The sequence below is a fragment of the Brachionichthys hirsutus genome, chromosome 8 (assembly GCF_040956055.1).
Source record: "Brachionichthys hirsutus isolate HB-005 chromosome 8, CSIRO-AGI_Bhir_v1, whole genome shotgun sequence".
NCBI lineage: Eukaryota > Metazoa > Chordata > Actinopteri > Lophiiformes > Brachionichthyidae > Brachionichthys > Brachionichthys hirsutus.
Genome location: NC_090904.1, coordinates 9706901 through 9723076, shown reverse-complemented (window position 1 = coordinate 9723076; position 16176 = coordinate 9706901). Strand labels below are relative to the sequence as shown.

Here is a 16176-nt window from a genome sequence, read left to right as displayed (position 1 = left end):
TTAACTCCTCACACAGCAGAGAATCAGGCAGTAACAGGTGGCAGTGACACCTCCTCCTCCTCCTGCTGCTCCTCCTCCTCCTCCTGGTCCCGGTTCACCTCCCTCTGGTCGCGGTGAAGCAGGGTCTGACGGGTTAACGCACCCCGCAGCCTGGGCTGTCAGGCTGCCAGGTGGGAGGAAGAGGCCCCGAGGCTGCTGGGAGGAAGGCCGACAGAAACCACAAGAGGACTGGGAAGAATGGGAGCCGCTAATGGAAAGAAGGTGAGTCAAACTGGGCAAGGTGGTGCTGGATCCAGCTGGAGTTGTCAGAAAACACCTCCCACCCTATCAGCCCCTGATCAGATGAGGCTTTGAAGGGATGATTGAGGATTATTTGTATTATTTATTTTCAGATTCACTGACTGCAGGCAAGAAAATGTATTGGTTGAAATAAATGACAGCAGAAACCCTAGTGTGTACTGTAGTATACAGTTGTGTAACTGTACTATAGTATGCCTGTTGTCTATTGCAGCATGCTGGTTTGGGCAGGTGTGTTTATCTGATGTTAGCATCTTAACATCAGTTAATTATCGTTGAGCTCTCATCACTTGAAGTATTATTTACCGGTAAATGTTATTGATTCTGATTCTTCTGACTGAGCCCCAGGCATTCTGATCAGATAGTCTGAGGTTCGATCCCCAGACCCAACTTGCCCCTTTAGCGCTGTCCGGCTCTTCAAGGACGGGTTAAATGCACGGGACAATGTTAGCGGTATTGTAAGATGTAAAACTGTATATGACAAATAAGGCATCTTGTGCATGAATCCAATTTCAAATTCCATGTTTTAGTTCCAAAAACGCTATTTAAAAAAAAAAAAAGAGGTCAAATGAAATGATGACAAAAATATCTTAATTCTTTTAAAGTTTAACTGGACATATAATAATAATAATGCATTGGTTTCATTTGGCGCTTTTCAAGGCACCCAAAGATGCATATATACTGGTATGTAACAGTAGTATTTATGAAATACGTACACTTAAAACGTATTTTGCATGTGCCGTCTGCCTTTTATGTGAGCTTGTATCAGAACAAATCAAATCTAAACATTAGTTAGAGGCGAGTGGACGTGCTAAATGTTCCGGGAGGCACTGCACGCTAACATCAGCATGCTAAGATGTTTCGTGTGAGCCACAGGTATTCACATAATGATGTCACAGGCTCTGTGCTCTGCAGGTGTGCCACTCCTTGTAGAGGGCAAAGTACCAAAGACATGCCCTGAACTACAGTAAATTACATTCCAGGGTTCACCTCATCGGAATGTCAAACACACGTGAACAGAGAATGTTACATATTTGAGCTCTGGACCTTGACACGCCAGTCGGACACAGGGGTGTGCTTGTTGTCATGGCGATTAACAGTTGATATCGGGGTGGTGGGTGTGTCCGCAGGTGTCAGAGCGATGTGCCGTTTCCTCCTGGTAGAGTTTCAGCTGCCATTAGTGGAGCAGCAAAGAACCGAGTTCACAAACGATGGCTTTAGGAAGAGTTTCTGAACCCATTGAGTGATGTCACTACAGAATCCTGTCTGGTTTTAACGCATTGCTGTCACCACAGAATCCTGTCTGGTTTTAACGCATTGATGTAACTACAGAATCCTGTCTGGTTTTAACGCAGTGCTGTCACCACAGAATCCTGTCTGGTTTTAACGCATTGCTGTCACCACAGAATCCTGTCTGGTTTTAACGCAGTGATGTCACCACAGAATCCTATCTGGTTTTAACGCAGTGATGTCACTACAGAATCCTGTCTGGTTTTAACGCATTGCTGTCACCACAGAATCCTGTCTGGTTTTAACGCAGTGATGTCACTACATAATCCAAAATCAACACATTTATATATGCATTTTGCACAGAGATCCAATTCTGTTCAAATCAGTGTTTTGTGTTTGCAGCTCATATTGCCAGATATCTTACTGTGTGATTTACTGTTTCATCATTATCTGCTCATCCGTGAGATGCAACGTGCACTTAAGTTAACACTGTTCTCTTTATTTTGAAGGTCAGGCATAGATTCTTCATTTAGTATCTTATGACAAATGTGTTTAGAGGTCTGAGATCAGCGATCGGAGGTGAGGGATCAGTTGTTAGATGGCCTGGCATCTTGAGTGAGGTCGAAGGTGTGATATTGCCATGTGGCCAGCAGACGTCAGACTGTTCTCAGGTACTTTGGCTGATTCAACCTGATGACAGAGGGCTGCAGGTTGAGAACCATGTTTAAGAACTAGCAATAATCAGCTGTGGGATAGCAGCTTGCCTCTTTCATTTAGATCCTTATCAAAGCTGATGGCCACACCGTTGCTTCATATGTCCTGGGAGGGTTTCACTCTGACTCTAGGGTTTTGGCAACGCTAATCTTCACAGCTGCCAACTGCGAGGAAGACAAGAGTTTCAAAAAAATGTTTCAAACTGTTCCCTTAATTTGCTGGGACCGGTTCAACATTCTGGGGCCTGTTTACAGCAGATCAGCTGCAGTAAACATTCACAGTGAGACGCAGAGCGGAATCTGTTCTCAGATCAGCTGCAGTAAACATTTACAGTGAGACGCAGAGTGGAATCTGTTCTCAGATCAGCTGCAAGTAAACATTCACAGTGAGACGCAGAGCGGAATCTGTTCTCAGATCAGCTGCAGTAAACATTTACAGTGAGACGCAGAGTGGAATCTGTTCTCAGATCAGCTGCAAGTAAACATTCACAGTGAGACGCAGAGTGGAATCTGTTCTCAGATCAGCTGCAAGTAAACATTCACAGTGAGACGCAGAGTGGAATCTGTTCTCAGATCAGCTGCAAGTAAACATTCACAGTGAGACGCAGAGCGGAATCTGTTCTCAGATCAGCTGCAAGTAAACATTCACAGTGAGACGCAGAGCGGAATCTGTTCTCAGATCAGCTGCAGTTAGAGACAATACAGCCTTGTCGCTGTATTGAAACCTGATGATGGTGTCCTAGCAACCAATCCATTCAGAGAGGATGGCGTCCAACTGAAGCTGAGAAGAAAATGTTCTTTATTCCATTCAAGTTGATGGAACCCAGTGGTTCTTTATTGATTATTGTTGCACCGTGTTAACACATATTCCTGTGGAGTACTTGAAAACATAGTCACATTTAACAGCTGAGGTGATGATGATGATTTTTTGATATTTTGGTTGTCAGATTAAGACAAAAAAAAATAATAAATACAACTTAAACAAAACTAAATATACATTACAACCAAAAAAGGAATAGGCAGAAGCAATGCTTATTGAAGCCTATCCTACAATACAGACAATTAGATTGGCTTTACATATCAAATGATTATTTATACACACTTTTCATATTCATTAATTATTTCACACTTGAGACATGTTTTGAATTTTGATAACGAAATACACAACCCAACCTGCAGTCTGGGTTGTGAATGAAAAGAAAACGTCATTTTGAGCCCGTAGTCACGGCGACTGGACATCATTAGCAGTATGTATTTATCTAGGAGCTGATGATGTCATGCCTCTTATGTGTTGACTTTAACCAAGATTTCCGTCTCTGATTTCCAGAAGGCGTACAATATTGACCACGAGCCTTCTCAGAAGCAGCGCCGCATGAAGAATGGAAAAGCCTCAAACAACAAAGGTCAGTTTGTCCCTCTCGGGTTTCCGTCCAACCTGTAGAACAATGGCGTGCCGTGAGAGGCGCTCTGAGCTTTGGATGTCGTGGGAGCTCTGAACCAACAGCGGGTTTCCGACTGGTTTAACTGGTCAACTGGTTGTCTGTGTGAAGAGGGGATCAACTTCTGTGTCAGGGGGGGCAAAAATATACATTTTGTCATGTGGATAAACCTCAATGACATCAGAGGTGGACAGTTATGGAGTGAAAAACATGTGTCAGGGTGTTGTCATTAATTTAAGGCTTACCTCAACCTCCCAACCAGCAGGTGGCGCTCTGAGTGTCAGGTGTGATTGCATGTTTATAAAGATGACAGTAGAGATTCGCTTTATTCACACGCTAACGAAAAGGATTCCTGCTGGTTGAACACTCATCATCGCTCCGCCATCAGACCTGCAGACCTGGGAAAACACTGGAAGGAGGTCAGGGAGGTTCTTAAGGAGGAGCAACTGGGGGGAGGACCAGGAGGAGGGACACCGGGAGGATCATGTGACCATTGTTTTACTCTGGCCACGGTTCAGCGGAGGAGCTCTGCTGCTGCAGAGGCCATGAAGGTTCACACAGACTGAACCCCAGGAGGATCAGCAGGGCTGGATCCGATTGATCGGATTGATGGGATGGATGGGATTGATTGGAGAAGGAGCAGCCTCCAAGAGAGGATGGTTACGTCCGGTAAGAGGACAGACTTTAGCTCAGCTGATCAAATAATAGCAATATCTATGTCTATGTTACGGAAGGCTTGTCTGATAAGTTCAGCGGTGGATGAAGTACTTCTCCTTTTCTCTGAATATAAGTATTGTACTCAAGTAAAGTAAAGGTATTCTCCAGTTTCTGCTCTCTGAGCTCAATTTAGTTAAGTCTACAGAATTCATTGAGCATCGTCCGAACTTCAGAGCAGACCACTGTCGCTATGGTTACTCCTCAGCTCTGACAAACCAGCCTGTACTGGTCCACGATTAAAGGATGATGTCAGGATATTTGGAATTTGGTGCGGATCATTCAAGGGAACTCGGCTCGTTTTATTGATACCGAGCCAAATCACCACAAAAGTTCTGTCAACATGTTTACAGCCTAACCCTAACCCAACAAAGAGTTAAAAAAAACACTGCCAAGATGGGAACTCGTTCCTTCCTTTTCTTCTGCTTAGCTGCATCCAAGTCACGAGGGATTCTCAGCAGAGAAGCCAAAACTACCCTCTTCAGCAGGGGGGGGGGGCATCCTAACCAAATGCCCAAACCACCTCAGCTAAGTCCTGTTGATGTCGAGGAGCAGCGGCTCCACTCTGAGCTCCTCTATTTATAAGGCTGAGTCCAGAAACCCTGCAGAAGAAATCAGCCTCTTCACACTCGACATCAAAGCATCACAATGAGCCCACCAACCTGGGAAAACGCTATGCTACACGCTACACCAGCAAAGCTACAACTAGTTAGAGTATTAGATTTAATAGTGACCTCTTTATTCGTTTGTTGCATCGTTGCAGTTCCGAGAAACTCAATACTCAGATCTGCAACGTTGTTAGAGATAAAGTCTCTATCATTGAGGTTAAGGTGGAGAGATTAAAATGTTGGAAAAACTTCCATGAGACACAGGCTAATGGTTGTAAAGACGCACTTTCTGATGATTAGTATATATAATATATATATAATGTTACCATTACCGGGTGTATCATGCAGTCATGTTCCTTATCATATAATACACATATAATGTCGTGGCTATATTTCGGCTGTAAAATGCAGCTAACAGAAAAAATGATGCTGCACAGAAGAAGAATCCAAGATCCACAAAGACATGTGCAAAATGTAAAGTATTATTTAGTGTATTTTTAAACTATTCAGAAAAATCTAAAATATGATTGTAAACAAGGATTATTATTATAAACTCAGAGTTGACTACAATAACTCGTGTGTGTGTGTGTGTGTGTGTGTCTTTCTCTCCAACTACCCCTCCAATCAAAGAGCAGGTTCCACCCACTTCAAGTCTTGGCTCTGCTGGAGGTTTCTGCCTGTTAAAGACAGAGTTTCTTTTCTCTCTCACTACAGTTGCTCATGGGGAACAAACACTACCAATTAAAGGGCATTAAATCATTTATATGTCTAATCTTATGATTCTGTCTCGCATCCGCAGCCTCAGCCAACTTGCAGCAGTCTGACAACACCCATGGGAAACCGCCCCCCACGTCCAGCGACACCCCCCCACCAGACTACGTGGAGGGGGACAACGACAATGACCTCATCAAACCTAAACAGCTATTGAATCCAGTCAAGGCTTCCAAAAATCACCAAGAGCTTCACAGAGAGCTGATGAGCAGCTGTAAACGGTAAAACCGCCTCATTCTGTTCTGCCAAAGGAGGACAATGTGCGGACGTGGAGGCCGCCGGGAGTCGATCACGTGCGGCGTGAGTTTGTGTCGTCTATATTGTTGTGCGTGTGTGTGTGTGTTGGTCAGGGGCGGGACGGGCATGGAGACAAAGGCCGAGCTTCAGAGAGTGCTGGAGACGAGGAAGAGAGATCAGCTGATCAAACAGAAGAAAGAAGATGATGATGCACACAGGAAGGTCACGCCTCTGGAGGCGGAGCTTATCAAGAGACACCAGAAGTTGGACGAGGTGACATCCGGTTTTATACACAGCACCACACAGTAATACACACAGTACTACACAGTGAGGAGACACTGACACTACTGGTCCAAAGTATATGATGTACTCATGAAGGTGATAAAGGCATTCAACCCTTGATTGTTATTGTGTTGCGCAGGTTTGGTTGGATCCTATCTTTGAGCTCTAATACTAGGAATTGCAGTACTCCATCCTTGAAGTAACAAATATTTACATTCATATTTCTGCATTTTGTGAGACAATAAATGTTTTAATGAAAGCAGTCCTAAAAGTTTGTTTTACATGGGAGTCAATAGGACATATCCTGGACAAATATAGTAACTCCTACAGTACTATATATAGTTACTATATTGTGGGGGTGTATCCGGATAATATTACCATGTGGGACTATATACAGAGTGAACAATATTGATCCAAGTACAGAGCCTTGGGGAATTCTATAATTAACTTTCTGTCATTTGTAACTTTGACCAGTGCTGTCTCTGAGCTACGATGAGCTCAAAAGCTTGACCTCTCCAGCTACCAGTCCACACGTCACACTGTGGTCAACCATATTCACGTCATCATGTCCGTGACTGCTATGGGTGTCATGAGGAAGTCTGCCATCTTGCTAGATGTCGTCTGCATGCCATCGTCCTGTTCGCCTGAATGTTGTCACGGTTCTCTTTCAGTTGGAGAGGCAGCAGCAGAAGGAGAAGGAGGACAACCTACAAGCTCCAGAGTTCCTCAAGGTGAAGGAAAACCTGAGACGGACCTCAGTTACGATGAAAGATGAGAAGGAGGTGTAGATGGAGACAGGAGACAGACAGCAGGCGATCCAGGACAGGACAGTCTGAGGACATTGACAATGTGAGGACTCGTCCAGATGCTGCGAGCTGGACCGATCACGTCTATGATGATGGCTCAGAGACAGACCACACAGATTTGATTTCTCATCAGCGACAGCAGAGAAACAAACGTATAGCAATAACATTTTAAATGAAGATGACTTTGATAATATGGGACGGAAATGACGTTCATGAGCAGAAATCACATTTCTAAAAGATTTTTTTAGGATTCAAATAGCCACGTTTTATTTATTTTTTCCCTTTAACTTGTTAAAGATAAACATTCAGTAAAATAAATATTAGATGATGGTATTTATTACTAGAGTTGCTATCATAGTTGCTGAATGTGATTTAACAGCAGTGGAAGTTTTGCAGATTTGTATTGATGTAAATTACATGAACACATTTTAGAATTATTAAGTAATCAATCTGAGCTAATAAAGAACTGTTAGTGTGTAAATATAAGAGATATGATGTAATTTTACAGTTATGACCTTGATTATATTAAAGTGTAGCTGGAGCCTGAAATTGATCAGGTTTTATCATTAATAATCATACAATCATTGCGTATTCTCAGATTCCTCTACACCACAATTAATTCACAACCACTCCAATCCACACTATATAAATATAAGCGTCTACTTGCTGGAATGGCGAGAGATAAAGAGGATGTAATATTCCGAGAGGAAGCACAGTATAAGGCTCAGTTCCACTTGAAGAGAATTGGTGATAATAATTCAATCTTATAGGTTGTGAAAAACCAATTCTACCATAGATTCATTCGTTTGTCATTGTGCACACAGAATACACACACGCAAAACGAAATTACATTTAATAATAATAATAATACATTGATTTTATAGAACGCTTTTCAAGGTACCCAAAGACGCTTTACATTGTGCATTGTTTATTCACGCCATACTTGGTGGTGGTGAAGCTACTACTGTAGCCACAGCTGCCCTGGGGTAGATACAGCTGCCCCGGGGCAGACTGACAGGAGCGAGGCTGCCACTTTGCACCATCGGCCCTCCTGGCCACCACCGACATTCACTCGCTCACTACATTCACACAGACAATGTGGCTGAAGTGTCTTGCCCATGGGCACAACAACAGTGGACACATGTGCCGGAGCCGGGAATAGAACCGCCATCCTCTCGATCATAGGACGACCCACTCAACCACCTGCGCCCCATTTACAACAACGTAGATGTGTTAGGGTTTATGGTAAAATAGATTGTACAGAAAGATATCTCCTTTCATAATGTTTACCACAGAGTTTATGTTGGTGTTGATAGATTTCATAGTGCCTGAAGGTAATAAGAGATAATAATACCAGGATGCACCTGAAATATATGTGTAAAAATAAGTGTTTATTTTTATGACAATTAAATTTTTCCACATTTGTCCTATTATTTTGTGTTTTATTGTTATAGTCTCATTCAATCTCATTAATTTTCCGTGTAATTTTATTTTGATTGTTTTGGTTAGTCTTCGACGCGCCACCTGAACACGATGACGTCATCTACGACAGACTGCATTTCTCTTTTATTTTGAAAAGGCGACAGGAAGCCGTCCTACGTGGAGCGGGAAATTGACGCCGGTCCGGCGGACTGTGGCCTGACACCATCGGCTAGGTTCCTGGTGGGAACGGCATTGTTTACGGGAGGCGGTGACCCGAAAAAAGTGTGACCGTGACAAGTAGCGGCCGCACCGGAGACCGGGCCCTTTAACCCGCCTGGAGCACCGGTCTGGAAGCAGCAGCTGTTGGGGTCGATGTGATATCTGGGCGGGCGCGGCTGCTCCGGGCGTCCGGACACCGAGAGTCAGGTGAATCCAAGGCTAACCAACATTAGCTAACGCTGCTAATGGTTAATGACGGAAGCTGGAAGCTACCTCTAGCGGGGCTAGGGTGCGTGTCCGTGGGTGATAGTTTAGCATGACCCGAAATCCTTCTCCAACAGCATTTAACCTGTGTTTGAACAAGATATTACATTATTAATGGTCAAATAATACTAATAACTAATAATAATAAACTCATATCTGAATTTGCATGGTAAATAAACTGGTCACGGGCCATTAAAAACACACAATTACTCTCTTTTCGTGCTTAATTAAAGGTTTTAAGCCTCAGGTTCGTCACCGAAGGAACGAAGCGCAAGGTTTTTATTTAGGAAATAAACTATTAACACGCGTTATCGCTCCTTTCAAAGTGCAGCGGGAGAAATGGGCGTTGGCCTTTCCTGCCAACCCTTTGGTTTGGAGCACGACAGGAAGGAGTCAATAAAGTTCAATAACATGTTTGCTTTCATAATGTGTTGAAAATGAGATCAAAATAAACTCGATCCTGGATCATGCTGCTATTAATCAACACTAATGCACTATTTCCAAAGAGCCTCGACCCTGTGGGGGGGGCAGATTGTCCTCCGGGACGGGTGAGGGCAGGACTGGCCCGGTTAAAGTCCACATGGACTGATTGGTACTCGGTCTGGGAGCAGCAGTAAGTTATTGATCAGCCTGGGATAAGGGACCAGATGCTGACGGTCTGTCCTCTCTGTGCTCCGCAGCTCTATGTGTCCTCGCTGGCTCCTCCAGCTCCGCTGAGGGTCGTCATGTCGGCTGCTCAGACCCGGAAGGAGAGCAGCGAGGGGGGCTGGGGCTGCCTGGACTCCCTGGGTCTCACTCAGAAGGAGCTTGTCCTGGCTGAAGCCCTGCAAATGGAGTATGACGCCCTCTCCAGACTGAAACACGACAAGACCGGCACAGGTTCCAGTCAGGCTCCCGTTTCCAGAAATCCAAGCCAAGCCTGCTTGAAGACCCCTGAATCCGCCATCGAAAGCCCCAGACCCACCCCCAGCCAGCCCAGCACAGGAGGAAGCCTACTGGGAGGCCTCTCTGGGTCCGACCCCTCCCTGAACCAGCCTGGGAGGTCTCAGTCTCCACCCTCCATCGGGGCCCGGGTGGCCCCTCCTCAAGCGGGCTTCAAGAAAGAGTACCAGAACATCCTGGACAGTCCCAACATGTTCAGGGACCGCTCGGGCTCCAGCCTCCAAGGATCGGGCTCAGGGCTTCTTCCAATAGGCTTCCTCCCTCTCCCGGATGACACGCCCCCCGCCATCCCCCCAAGGCAACCGATCCCCCCGTCGTCGGGGTCGGAGAACCCCTTCCTGCCCCCCCGAGGGACCGCCGTGCCCCACAACGTGAATCTGTTTACGCCCGACGCGGACCAACCCAAGGTGACCTCGGAGGAGTTCGACTACGACAACGTCAACGAGTCGCTGCTCCGCCTCCAGCGGGGCCGCCAGTTTAACGGCGACCAACGCGGGAAGCCTGTCTCTCGGAGTAAGACCCTCCCCCCTCAGATTCCACCCAGAACGTACGCAGCTGTTCCGAAGAGCAGCAAGAACCACAGGAGGGTGTCGGCAGACCCGGTAAACATTTAGCTTAGTTCAAAATGCAGAACTGTAAAGTTTGATCAACGTGTTCTCGTTTATAAGGGAAATATGTCACGTTTGTTTACCTTAAACGGAAGCATTCGCGTGTGCGCTGCTTTATTTCGGGGACGGAACGCCCATCCTTCCTTCCTCGCCCCTGATTGGTTGTCTGCGTGTGACTGGCAGGTGTCCAGGACGAACGGCTTCGGATATGAACTCTTCCAGGTGTCTGAGGAGAGAGACGAAGAGGTGGCCGCTTTCTGTCACATGCTGGATGTGTGAGCACCCGACACACGCACGCACGCACACACACACACACGCACACACGCACACGCACGCACACACACACACACACGCACGCACACACACACACACACACACACGCACACACACGCACGCACACGCACGCACGCACGCACACACACACGCACACACACACACACACGCACGCACGCACACACACACACGCACACACACACACACACACACACACGCACACGCCGTGTAGTCCCGGAGCGTACCGCTGACTGGCACGCCATGTTTTCCCTCAGGTTACGTTCGTCGTTCCCCTTCAGTGACCGCCTGAGGAACACTGGCTTCGTTTGGTCGTCGTCGGTTGGGCAGGAGGAGCTTCATCAAGGACTGGGCGTCGGCTTGAAGGTCGTCATCATCAGCGAACACTTCAGAGACCCGCTCACCTTCACCTGCGATGGTAGGACACGCGACTGTAGCCCAAAGCAGAGCTTCAAAATAAAAGTACTTCATCTGTGTGTGTGTGTGTGTGTGCGTGCGTGTGTGTGTGCGTGCGTGTGCGCGTGCGTGTGTGTTCAGGCTCGTCCACGGTGGACCTCCTCATATACCAGACTCTTTGCTACGCTCAGGATGATCTGGACCACCTGGACGTGGATCAGTACCTGCTGAAGGTCTTCGGACTGGACGAGTTCCTGAACAGGTAAAACCACAGCTAGCGCTCTTCGTCATCGTCGTCATCATGACGGCCGTTTTTCTGCCTCTCTTCGTCGGCTTTCACAAAGCTTTATTGGCACGTGGAATATGCATCAACTTTTATAATGGGGTTTAGTCCACCATTTACTGGAGTCCACAAACGCAGAAGGAAACGGGTTTAGCGTGTGTCGTGCGTGTAGTTTGTGTCCGTCGACGTGATGACCTTTGACCCAAGGTGTCGTCTAGTGCCAGTAGCTGCAGTGGATAGAGAAGAGACTCTCTTTGGAGTCTGTCTTTCTGTGTCTCGGGCTCACTTCCTGTCGAGTTGATCGTATTTGCTCTCTCGGACCGAACCGCCTCTCCCTGTCTCTCTCTCAGCTCCCAGTCTCTGGCCGGCCTGGAAATCGTCCAACAGTGTCTGAAGTTTGACTGGGACGTGCGACTTGTTCTCACCAAGCGATGCGGCATCGGCACGGAGCTGGCCCGAACGGTCAGGGCGCGTCTCCTCGTCAGCTAGCAGTGCTAGCGTGTTCACGCTGCGGATGTGGAGTGGAGATTGAGCTGCTGCGGAGCAGGGGACGGCTTTAACCTTTAACCTTTGAATGGCAGGAGGAAGACGACGAGAAGCCGTCCACCATGAACCACAGCATCCTGCTTCAGGAACGTCCAATCAAGCAGACGGTCACCAGGTGAGGGGGCGGGGTTTACGTCTAATAGTGGCAGCAGTCGTGCGTGTTGGCGTTTACCGCTTTAAACTCTGTGTTTGGCCAGAGAGGCCCTGAGCCTGCTGTTGGACACGTTCCACACGGAAGCCGAGTCCTTCCTGCTGTCACAGGTAACGCATGCCACAGGTGGCTCCTCCCCTCTCTTCCTCTTTCTTCCTCCTCCGTGTTCTCCTTCTTCACCTACCTCCTCCGCTACCGTTTGTCCGTTCAGGTGGAGCTGCCTCACCACGTTGAGCGTCTCGTCCAATCGGTGAAGGCCCTCTGCAGCTCGCTAGCCGCCGTGGAGACCCCCGATGTGACCGCCGCCCTCAGCCAGCTCCCAGCATGCCCCTGTCGACTGCAGCCTAAGGTCCTGAAGGTGAGGCGCACGGACGCTAACGGATGGAGACACCTGAGGCTGGCCACCTCCGTCGTGTCTTTCATGATGCTGTCTGTTTTCCCAGGATGCTTCGGTGCTGGCGGTCAGAGAGAACAGAGGTATGCGCGACACGCCGGCCGCTGCATGATGACATCAGAGTGAGGTCAGAGCCGCCTCCTGATGTCATTCTATTATGACCAGTGAACGTGTTGTCGCCGCCTCGTCCGCAGAGAGGGTGGTGGAGAAATTGACGGCAGCCATCTTGGATCTGGTGGAGCTGTACTGCAGCACGTTCAACGCCAACTTCCACCCAACGCCGCAGAGTCAAAACTGCACGGCGCCGGTCCAGGAAGCTGGCCTCGTCACCAACGTCCTGTCCTTCACCGTCTACGCTGCTCACCGCGTCCCCGTCACCTGGGCCGCCAGGTACGCACATCCTCCGGATGTTACGCCTCCTCTGGGTCAACGACAACTCCATGCCTCCGCCCTGTTCTCCGATTGGTCAGTTACGAGGGGTTCTTCCTGTCCTGCTCTCTGACTCACGGAGGGGTGGAGCTCTGTGCACCGCAGCACACCAGCAAACAGTCCGTCAGCAAGTACCTGTTCCATCTGGTAGTGTGGGACCAGAGGTACGTACGCTGACCCCGTGATGACCTCACAGCCTCAAGTACAAGCTGCACACCAATCTCACTGCTGTGTGTGTGTGTGTGTGTGTGTGTGTGTGTAGGGTGTGTTTTCCTGTCCAGATCAACCAGTTACCCAGAGAGTCCCAGCTGATCGTCACGCTGCACGCCAGCTCTCTGCCGCCTCCCGGTGGGGCGGAGGAGAAGGGCAAGCAGCGCCGCAGCATCAAGGCTCTGGGCTGGGTCACTATGCCGCTCTTCAACTTCAGGCAGTGAGTCATGTGACCTCCTGACACGCACACACACACCGCCAAACAACTGAATGGTGTGTGTGTGTGTCCCTGCAGTGTCTTGACATGTGGCAGGAAGTTACTGGGTCTGTGGCCTTCAGCTCCAGGAAGTACTGGAAATATCAGGACCAGTTCACCCAACTTCAACCAACCAGACAGCGTCATCCTACAGGTGAGAGTGAGCATCGACCCCCCCCCCCCCCCCCCCACGTCTAGGACAGTGTCGGTACCTGTTTGTCTCACTCACCTGGGTGACGTCTCTCAGGTGGACTTTCCCACGTCTTCATTCGAGGTTCGGTTTACGACTCCTCCCCCGGCAGACTTCTGTCCTCGGTACGACTTCTCCAGGCTGGACGGCGTCAGTCAGATCCAGCTGCGAGATGTCCTGCACAAGAAGGCCGTCTTCTGGTCAGAGACACAAGCAAACACAGAGACCAATGATGGATGGATGGATGGATGGATGGATGGGTGGGTGGGTGGGTGGGTGGAGCTAAACAGATTTTGTTTCCCTTTCTCTCTCTCAGGTTGACGACGGAGGACAAGCGTCTCCTGTGGGAGAAGAAGTCTTTCTGTCAGTCAGAGAGTTCGGCTCTTCCTCTGGTCTTGGCCAGCGCCCCCTGCTGGCAGTGGACTTGTCTTCCTGACATCTACGCCCTGCTGAGACAGTGGGCGTGTCCCGGCCACCAGGATGCCCTGGGACTTCTCCACACCTCGTATGCCCACGCTCACCTGTCCGTCCGCCGCGCCGAGTGATGTCCCCGCCGCAGCCTGACGACTTCGCCGGATTGTGTTTCAGGTTCCCGGACCAGGAGCTGAGGAGGACGGCTGTCCAGTGGATGGACTCCATGGCGGACCCGGAACTGCTGGACTTCCTGCCACAACTCGTCCAGGTAACGGTAAAGGATTGTATTCTGTAGAGGTCGGAGGGAGCTCCATTGCAGTTGATTATTGATTATTGATCTCTGTGCATGGCAGGCGCTGAAGTACGAGTGTTACCTCGACAGCTCCCTGGTTCGTTTCCTCCTACGGCGAGCCATGGGGGACATTCGCATTGCGCACTACCTCTTCTGGTCAGCCGGACTTTACAGCTTCGTCAGTGAAAGAGCATCGTCTCGAATGCCCCCCCGTTGACCGTGTCCCTTTTCCACTGCTCTGATTGGCTCTCAGGCTGCTGAAGGACAACCTTCAGGACACTCAGTTCAGCGCTCGCTATCAGCACCTGCTGGCGGCGCTGCTGTGCTGCGTCGGCCGAGGCCTTCGAGAAGAGTTCGACCGGCAGTGCTGGCTTGTCTCCGTCCTCACCAAGGTCTCCCACAAAGTCCGGGACGCGCCGCCTTCCAGTCGACAGGTGGGAGGACAGAGACGTTCTTCAGGCGTCTTACTGTTGTTCTCCTTATTTTATTGATCGATGACTCTCTCAATCATTTTGTGATGATTACATAATTACTTTTTTCACCTGCATTCGGTCCTTTTCTTTGCACAAAGAACAGACTGTCCTCAGATCGTCTCTGGAGTCTCTCCACCAGTTCTTCTCAGTGAACAGCAGCTGCCGACTCCCGCTGAACCCCGCCCTCATCGTCAAAGGAGTCAACATCCAGGTAACGCGCTCACCTGTGCCTGTCCTCGCACTCTGAACCCGGTAGTTGCTCCTGTTAGCGCCCCCTATCGGTGTCTCCTTTCAGCGGCGCAGCCATGCCGCTAGCTGATGATGTCATCAGGACGTGAACGTGTGTTTCGTCCCTTCATTTTGTCCCTCTTCTCTCTCTTTTTATAGCTTTGTTCTTTCTTCAACTCCAACGCCGTTCCTCTGAAACTGTCCTTCCAGAACCTCGACCCCATAGGAGACAACATCAGCGTCATCTTCAAGGTGACGCTCCTCTCTGTCGTTGTCCCACCTGACGCCGGGCGCCTCTGTGACGTCTGTCCTGTGCCGATGTCCCCGCCCAGTCAGGAGACGACCTGCGGCAGGACATGCTGACTCTGCAGGTGATTCGGATCATGAACAAGATCTGGATCCAGGAGGGCCTGGACATGAGAATGGTCATCTTCAAATGCTTCTCTACTGGCAGAGGACGAGGTGTGTGTGTGTGTGTGGGGTGGGGGGGGGGGCAGGGGCAGGTGTTCTGTCACCGGTTCTGAGGTTTGTTGTCACCTGTTGGCAGGTATGGTGGAGATGATTCCCCACGCCGACACCCTAAGGAAGATCCAGGGGGAACACGGTGTCACCGGTTCCTTTAAGGACCGCCCGCTGGCCGACTGGCTGCAGAAGCACAACCCCGCCGACGAGCAGTACGACAAGGTACAAACGCCCGTCCACACGCGCACGCCGCTGTTTGCTGTCGCTGGAGTAATGACGTCGTCCGACCTGTGTCGAGGCGGTGGAGAACTTCATTTACTCGTGTGCCGGCTGCTGCGTGGCGACGTACGTCCTGGGGATATGCGACCGCCACAACGACAACATCATGCTGAAGACCAGCGGCCACATGTTCCACATCGACTTCGGGAAGTTCCTGGGACACGCGCAGATGTTTGGGAACATCAAGAGGTGAGAGGTCCTGGTGGCGGTTAACCCACGGGACGAGGAGTTTGCCCAAACGGGTTAGTTCAGCTGATTCCAGAGGAACCCCACCTGTGGAGCGGAGCGAGTCACGCCGTCGTTTATCTGATAAAAGCGGTGCGATTGGAG

General features: G+C 49.3%; 2 protein-coding genes across 2 annotated transcripts; both read left to right on the top strand.

Annotated features, from left to right (window-relative positions):
• The first annotated feature begins 237 nt into the window (after nucleotides 1-237).
• On the top strand, nucleotides 238-7198 carry LOC137898725 (protein FAM107B-like). Its single transcript, XM_068742767.1, has 5 exons — nucleotides 238-261; nucleotides 3568-3643; nucleotides 5801-5993; nucleotides 6123-6282; nucleotides 6963-7198. Exons 1-5 carry the CDS (start codon nucleotides 238-240, stop codon nucleotides 7077-7079), a joined length of 570 nt encoding a protein of 189 aa, XP_068598868.1. The 3' UTR covers nucleotides 7080-7198.
• A 2529-nt stretch (nucleotides 7199-9727) lies between these two features.
• On the top strand, nucleotides 9728-16039 carry pik3c2b (phosphatidylinositol-4-phosphate 3-kinase, catalytic subunit type 2 beta). The gene is made up of 23 exons (XM_068742443.1): nucleotides 9728-10546; nucleotides 10736-10827; nucleotides 11101-11261; nucleotides 11381-11501; nucleotides 11873-11984; nucleotides 12104-12183; nucleotides 12266-12329; nucleotides 12431-12577; nucleotides 12663-12696; nucleotides 12808-13003; nucleotides 13084-13206; nucleotides 13305-13472; nucleotides 13548-13662; nucleotides 13756-13898; nucleotides 14015-14203; nucleotides 14287-14380; nucleotides 14466-14560; nucleotides 14658-14838; nucleotides 14981-15088; nucleotides 15265-15357; nucleotides 15438-15567; nucleotides 15653-15789; nucleotides 15866-16039. Exons 1-23 carry the CDS (start codon nucleotides 9728-9730, stop codon nucleotides 16037-16039), a joined length of 3576 nt encoding a protein of 1191 aa, XP_068598544.1.
• The last annotated feature ends 137 nt before the right edge of the window (nucleotides 16040-16176 follow it).

Coding starts and splice junctions, on each gene's coding strand:
- pik3c2b (XM_068742443.1), top strand. CDS start 9,728: ATGTCGGCTGCTCAGACCCGGAAGGAGAGCAGCGAGGGGGGCTGGGGC. Junction 10,828..11,100: donor TTCTGTCACATGCTGGATGT/GTGAGCACCCGA, acceptor GTTTTCCCTCAG/GTTACGTTCGTCGTTCCCCT. Junction 14,839..14,980: donor CGCCGCCTTCCAGTCGACAG/GTGGGAGGACAG, acceptor CACAAAGAACAG/ACTGTCCTCAGATCGTCTCT.
- LOC137898725 (XM_068742767.1), top strand. CDS start 238: ATGGGAGCCGCTAATGGAAAGAAG. Junction 262..3,567: donor GAGCCGCTAATGGAAAGAAG/GTGAGTCAAACT, acceptor TCTGATTTCCAG/AAGGCGTACAATATTGACCA. Junction 5,994..6,122: donor CTGATGAGCAGCTGTAAACG/GTAAAACCGCCT, acceptor TGTGTTGGTCAG/GGGCGGGACGGGCATGGAGA.